The sequence below is a fragment of the Solanum pennellii genome, chromosome 4 (assembly GCF_001406875.1).
Source record: "Solanum pennellii chromosome 4, SPENNV200".
NCBI classification, from domain to species: domain Eukaryota; kingdom Viridiplantae; phylum Streptophyta; class Magnoliopsida; order Solanales; family Solanaceae; genus Solanum; species Solanum pennellii.
Genome location: NC_028640.1, coordinates 4,283,802 through 4,291,700, shown reverse-complemented (window position 1 = coordinate 4,291,700; position 7,899 = coordinate 4,283,802). Strand labels below are relative to the sequence as shown.

At 31.1% G+C, this 7,899-nt stretch overlaps 1 protein-coding gene across 1 annotated transcript; it reads left to right on the top strand.

Annotated features, from left to right (window-relative positions):
• The first annotated feature begins 4,069 nt into the window (after positions 1 to 4,069).
• On the top strand, positions 4,070 to 7,615 carry LOC107018042 (scarecrow-like protein 14). The gene is made up of 3 exons (XM_015218400.2): positions 4,070 to 4,216; positions 4,649 to 6,953; positions 7,095 to 7,615. Exon 2 carries the CDS (start codon positions 4,654 to 4,656, stop codon positions 6,847 to 6,849), a length of 2,196 nt encoding a protein of 731 aa, XP_015073886.1. The 5' UTR covers positions 4,070 to 4,216; positions 4,649 to 4,653; the 3' UTR covers positions 6,850 to 6,953; positions 7,095 to 7,615.
• The last annotated feature ends 284 nt before the right edge of the window (positions 7,616 to 7,899 follow it).

The window sequence follows — 7,899 nt, the reverse complement described above, 5'->3', positions numbered from 1 at the left end:
CACTCAACTTTGTCATTTAGAGTTAATATACATCTTGTTGTGAAGGTGATTTATATCTATCCTTATTTGTAAATAAATGGCTCACATATACCTTTTTCCTCTAACGGAAATAAAAAAAATAATTTTAATCTAAATTTTTATTATTTTTTTCCAAAAAATATAATCTCATATGAGTAAATTTAATCCTCGTCAAACATATTTTTTTGACTTTTTTGTTTCAATGACTAATTTATAATTATTATTTTGATAGTCAAATTTATTTATGTTTCACTAATATTCTTGTAAAATTTATTGTAGATGATCAAATTTTTTCTTCGAATACGAAATTAAATTACAATACACACAAAAAAAATGGTTTAATTTTTTTCCTTCTTTGAACTAAGGAATGAAAGAAAAAAACAAAATAAGAATAAGAAACTCAAATAGTTATAATAAAAGAAATTAAAAAATAATTTATGTATGAAAAAAATTAAAATATACCTTGAACTTTGATAGAAGAATCATATATACCCCTAAATAATTTTTTAAAAAAAATTATAAGTAATAAATATAAATTTTAAACTAATTTATTAACTTCCGTTAAATGAAGGGTATATGTGAGCCATTTTGTAATGGCAGGAGTATATGTGAGCCGTTTGTATAACGGTAAGGGCATATATGAGCCACTTTTATAACGAGGGGTATATCAGCTCCAAATGACAAAGTTGAGGGGTAATCAGACCCTTTTCCCTATTAATAAACTATGATAAAAACGATTAATTTTAGTGCTAATTTGTTGGTTAGCATGGGGAATCAATTTATCATAGAAATTTTATTACTATTGTTTAGTTGCTAATTACTTTGTGTATATAAATAAAATAAATGCTATATTTATATAAATTACGTGATAATTCATACATTAATTATTTCATGTTAAATATAATGATAAATAACAATCCACATTATAGTGATACAAATTAATTATACACCAATTTACAAGAAATAATTTGCATTATTAACTCTTACATATAATGGCTGAGCCATTTTTATTCAAAAAATGTCAATTAACATTTTTTTCTTGATGTTGAATATATATACAAACAGACTCCCTAAATAATGTTCTTTTCATTTTTTCCTCACGGTATTTATATGTTATCGGTCATTAAGGAATATTTAGGTTTAGAGGGTGGTCTTCCTTTCTCGTGTAGAAGCGATCAGAATTCGAACATGTCGTATATTACTGGGAAGCATTGAACCATGAGAACGAATCTAAAGGACTATTACCTTCACACACACGACACTTGACTCCTACATGAATATATTTTAATATAATTAAAATTTTACTTCTATTTAATATCCTACGCAACTCATTTAAATATAATTCGATCACTAATTTAAAAACCCATTAACCCAACTTTAATACCTATCCTCTCGTATCACTTTACTCATAATAATATCGATAAAAAGAACATTATAGAAATGAAACAACGGTAATTTTTTTACTCATGGTGAGAGATGAAATGTCATTGTTAGGCGTTAGCCATTAACATGCCAATTCAAATGAGATGCTTCTTTTTACTATATTATATGTGTTGTATATATTTTGATTTTTCTTAGTAAAATTTTAACTTTACGCAATTGTCTTATATTACTATGAAAATGATTTTTGATGATTTCATCTTATATCAAATTAGTGAGACACTAAAATTTAACATTTATTAGTTTTGAGCGAATAAAAATAAGAATATAATTACATATATATAGTATTACTAATGTAGGTATTAAAACAGTCACTTCTAAGATCTACACATTATGAGATCGCAAAGGAATAACAAGATACTATAACCTTATAATTGCAAAAGACAAATAAGTAAAATATATAAAGAAACTTTTAGAATACCTATTTTGTCTTATTTAATTGAGGTTGCCAATATCAACTTCTTTTTCCTAGTATCTTATATTAATACTAAAAATTGATTAAATTAAATTTTGTGTTGAAAATTAAATTCTATATTGGAGTGCTTTCACCAATTTCAAACGTTGGAACACAAATAATTCTTTTATCCCTTTTTTTGTTATAATTCATTTTTTAGAGTTAAACGATAAAAATTCTGATTAATGTTATATGATGTATTTTTTATTATTTTGATACGTAAAAATTTTAATTTATAATATTTTTTATATAATTTTTAGATATTTAAATTTTTTATTTAATATTTCAAACTAATATAATTTAATTAATTTTTAAAAGTTTTAATATAACAATTAAAAAAGGACGGAGAGAATATTGTTATAAGCCAAAATCCATTATACTTTGCACATGCTTATTTAAATTTATTGACAAAAAGATACCACCTGATTTTTTGGAATTCGAAATATTCCCTATATGTAAAAGGGGAATGAGTAGATATATCCGTCAATTATGTAATTTATTAAAGTTTCACACTCATTTTATATAAGATGACCCTAATATTTATTTTCATCTAAATAAAAGTAAAAGAAACTATTTAAAAAAAATTAAATTAAAAAAAATCTAAATAAAAGTATATTTGATTTTTCTAATAATGTTCATAGGTATATTTGATCATCCTTACACAAATATTTTGTAATTTTTTAATTCAATGGCTAATTTTAGTTTTTAAATATCTCCTTTATGGATTATTTGCTTATTATTATTTAATAAATTTTTTATTCTATTTTTTCATGTGAAATAAATTAAAAGAAAGACATGTGAATAAAAAAGAAAAAAGAGTAAGAAATTGGAGCTATATTGTAATTTATTTTTGGTATATGCAACAATAAATAAATTAGGGGCACTTATAAGAAAGATTAAATATAGCTTTGAACTACCAACATGGATTGTGGTACATTGATAGGATTGCTTCATCCTTAAATAGATATTTCTAGTATAGAGAAAATTCAGTTGAGAGCGCTATCCCAGAATGAGCCCTGCAATGTGCGATTCAGATTTAATCGGAGCTCCAATATGAGTTTCGAACACTGAGTGAAAACCAAGAAAAAAATATAGCTGTGAACTTTGTCAAAAAGATCAAATATATGCTATATAAATTTATTTTTTTACTAATTATTTTTTCGTTATTATAAACATACACATAATTAACTATTTCATCTATTCAATAATAGCTGTCCACATTTAACTTTGCACATTTCTTAAAAAATTATAAATAGAAGAGTAATTTATTATATCATCAATTAAATATAATAAAGGGAAAAGACTCAAATATGTAATCTAACTTTCAGAAAAGTCTCATTTCTGTCATTCGTTAAAAGTTTGATTCATTTATACCATTATCATTCAAGAAAAGGCTCATTCATGCCATTATTTTGTTACAGTGGTTTTACAAAACCATTTTTGTCACGTCATCAATTTTTTTAATTGAAAAAATCATAATTTTGAATTAATTTTTTTATTAAGTAAACTGATGACGTGGTCGAATTATAATTGTTCACATTATCAATTTTTTAATAAAAAAATTCAAAATTCTGAATAAAAATTGAGTTAATCTTTTTTTGATTTTTTTATTCAAAAATTTGATGACGTGGCCGAATTACAATTGGCCACGTGTCAAAAATAATTTTGCAAAACCATTGTTAAAAAATACTGGCATGAATGAGCCTTTTCTTTAACTGTAATGACATAAATGAATCAAACTTTTAACTGATAATATAAATGATTCTTTTATGAAAGTTCAATGACATATTTGAGCCTTTACCCTGTAATAAATATAATGTCTTGAAAAATATAATAAGAAAAAGACTCTAACTAATGATAAACTAATTTAGGAACTAAAAGCAAAAATTTTCTATTGATTTCATCAAATCGACAAATATTATTAGACATTTCAAAATAGTATAATGAACATTGATTGTTTAACGGAGTAACAAAAAATATAATACAGCCCTATACAACCCGAATTCAAAATAGTCTGACCTTAATATAAATATCGAATATGGAATACATAATTAAAAAAACTATATTATGAATAGTAGTCCTTCACCCCCTCACTTACCCCCACCCCACCACCCCCTCCCTCAGATTTTGTGATTTCAATGGCTGAGATCTTCTTCCTCTCAAATCTTTTATACGGTTTATACCTATTTAAATATGAGTCCAAAGCAAGTGGCACTAATTTTTTCAAGCACCGCCGCTCTGATTATCTCCCTTTTTTCTTCTTACACTTTTTTTTTATCCATCTGGGATTTCTCAGAATCACAGGTACTTCTCCTTTTCTTCATCATTATATACTGTAAAATAATTATTATAATTATATGTAACACACTGTATCAAGTTTTGGAGTAATTTATCCTTTATTGAATGCTTAATCTTTGTAATTATTGATTTTTAGCGCTGTTTATGAGATTAAGAATACACCCTTTTTAGAGAAACTGATACTGATAGCATTAGTTTTGCTTTTTCTTATGAATTTGTCGATAAAGATTTCATTTTTATGCTAAAACTCAGTTACCCATTTTCGAGTAATAATGTATTTTTTGTGTTAAAACAAAAGGGTGTTTTATTAAATCTTAAATATAGTGCTAGTTTGTTGTTTTGAGATTTTTTGTTTTGTTTTGGGTGGCACTTGTATAATTAGTAAAGATTATGTGTTGTTGATGTGTTTTGGGGATTTGGGTTGTTGTTTTCTTGCAGAATAAATGGTCATGGATAGTAGAAACTATAAGGGGTTATATGATGCAACATCTGGAATTCAATTAAAGGATGAGGATGATGATAAGTCATTTTTTCAAGATCTGAATCTGATTAATCATCTAAGAGTTAGTGATGCTTTAGTTGAACGGAATCTGGAACCCGGTGATTTCGTTCCATCAGCTATGGATAACTCTCATGAGGATTATGACTTTAGTGATGTAGTGCTTAAATATATTAGCCAACTGCTTATGGAAGAGAATATTGAAGAGAAAACATGTATGTTTCAAGAATCTGCAGCTCTTCAAGCTGCTGAAAGGTCGTTTTACGAAGTTATTGGAGAGAAGTACCCTCTGTCCCCCATTCTTGATTTAGGTCAGGATGGACGTCGCGGTGTGGACTGTAGTAGTAATAATTACTATAGTTGTGGAAGTGATGTTACAGATGGCTTACTATGCCCAAATTGGAATCCTGATCTTGGTGATACTGACGCTTCACATACTCAACAATTTGTGGTTGATTCTGGGACTTCTCAGTCATCGCTCAGTTCACCAAGTAGCTCCGGAACTGTCACTGATGCACATGTGGATTCGCCTGTGAACTCAATTCAGATTCCGGACATATTTAGTGATAGTGAGTCGATCATGCAATTTAAGAAAGGTGTCGAGGAAGCAAGTAAGTTCCTTCCTACAGGCAATAGTTTGCTCCTTGATGTAAAGTATAATGTAGTGGTGAAGGAGGATAATGAAAACGGAAAATATGCAGTGGAGAAGATGGAGGATCGTGGGAAACAGAAATCTCCCGAAGCATCGAGAGGGAAGAAAAACATTCATCATGATGATGTTGATGTTATGGAAGCGAGAAGTAACAAGCAATCTGCAGTTTTCTATGAATCAGCTGTTCGATCAGATTTGTTTGATAAAGTGTTGCTATGCAGTGGAGGGAAAAATGAATCTGCTCTTCGTGAGTCCTGGCAGGTGGTATCAAGTAAACATGCTCCAGAGAACGTCCTTCCAAAGGGATCTAACGGTAGGAAGTCCCGTGGAAAGAAACAGGGGGGTAAAAGAGATGCAGTAGACTTGAGAACCATCTTGACACTTGGTGCGCAAGCTGTTGCTGCAGATGATCGAAGGACAGCAAATGAGTTTCTGAAGCAGATTAGGCAGAATTCTTCTCCGACGGGGGATGGGATGCAGAGGCTGGCCCATTATTTCGCCAATGGTCTTGAGGCACGGATGGCTGGTTCTGGTACTCAGATTTATAAGGATCTTATTTCGATGCCTACATCAGCAGCTGATATCTTAAAAGCTTACCAGCTATTTCTTGCTGCCTGCCCGTTTAGAAAACTCTCTAACTTCTTCTCAAATAAAACAATTATGAATGTAGCTGAAACGGCATCAACAGTACATATTATTGATTTTGGAATCATGTATGGCTTCCAGTGGCCCTGCTTCATACAACGTCTCTCCAGTAGACCAGGTGGACCTCCCAAGCTCCGGATAACTGGGATAGACTTTCCTAATCCTGGTTTCCGGCCAGCAGAGAGGGTTGAGGAAACGGGGAGGAGGTTAGCTGATTATGCTGAGAGTTTCAATGTTCCATTTGAGTTCATAGCTATAGCACAGAAGTGGGAGACAATTAAAGTGGAGGATCTTAAGATCCAGAAGGATGAGGTTCTTGCAGTGAACTGCATGTATCGGTTCAGGAATCTACTCGATGAGACTGTGGTGGTAAATAGTCCTAGAGATATTGTATTGAATCTCATCCGGAAGTTAAATCCTGATGTTTACATACAGGGGATCGTAAACGGTGCTTATAATGCTCCCTTCTTTATCACACGATTCCGGGAGGCACTTTTTCATTACTCGTCCGTGTTTGATATGCTTGAAGCTAATATTCCCCGTGAAATTCCTGAGAGATTGCTGGTTGAAAAGTTAATATTTGGCAGGGAGGCAATGAATGTTGTAGCGTGTGAAGCTGCTGAGAGGATTGAGAGACCAGAAACATATAAACAATGGCAGGTCAGAAATACAAGGGCTGGTTTTAGGCAGCTTCCTTTGAACGAGGAGATTTTGAGGATGGCAAAAGATCGTGTAAAGGCATACCACAAGGATTTCGTGATTGATGTAGACGGTCATTGGCTGCTGCAGGGATGGAAAGGTCGTATCATGTATGCAGCTTCAACCTGGAAGGGAGCTCTTTAAATCCCTTCTCATTACACGTGAAGGAGCAAGTTCATCCGCAAGGCTTGGCCTCTGCCCCTCAACAGTGAAATCGTCTATGGTGCCGGTCCTTCTGAAGGACAAAGGTATTGTTTTAATGTTTAGCTACCTTGGTTTTCAACAGAAAATAACTATTTTTTCTTGTTTTAGCCAGACAAATCTTGCACCTCTGCATGGATTTGATTCTAGGGTAAATTTAATAAAAATGAATATTCTTCGTTCTGCAGACAAATTTTGCAACTTTGCATGGACTTGAATATAGCGTAAATGTAATTGGTACAACGCAAATGTTATGTCATGGCTCTGCACAAGGATAAGCGGGAGCAGAACTTGGAATTTGCTGCCTCATCTTCTCCATTGCAATAACTCGTAGTGTTCGTTGTCAATGTAGCTGTTAACTGACAAAAATAGCCCGGTAACACAACCTTTTCCCAGAACTTATTTTTCTCGGGACATTTGAATAAGTGTGAGCCGATAGGTGATTAAATTGATCCTATGGCATGAAAGGCCTACTCCTCCATTTGTATTTTACATCTGTGATTGACTATGCCTAAAGTTGTAGCTTAAAATGATCACTGAAGAATTTCCATTGGTATCACATCTTACCCTTGCTTAGCAGGCGCTTCAGTGTCGTCATCAAGTCTCAAAGACATGTTGTGTACTTCTTAAAAGATAACTTAACGATTGATATTTCATTTTATTTGTGATTTATTTCCAATTTCTTTGTCTATATATTTGTTATTCGTGCTTAGATTGTTGGTCTTGGATGACACATACTTATCTGCGTTTCTTATAACAAAAGGTACATCTACTTTCTAGAAGTATGATTTGGATTAACTTCATACTTTATAGTATTTGGAATTGATGTTGAATTTGTCAACTTTATGATGAGTTTGTTATTCCTAGGAGAAAATGTACTTTGCTTATATCTCTTTATTAGTTGACTTGTCTTATTAAATCATGCCTTTAACAAACTTGTTAACCAAGTATAATAATCTACTATATGTTGCTAAGTCGTTGCAACTTTTTTTT

Coding starts and splice junctions, on each gene's coding strand:
- LOC107018042 (XM_015218400.2), top strand. CDS start 4,654: ATGGTCATGGATAGTAGAAACTATAAGGGGTTATATGATGCAACATCT.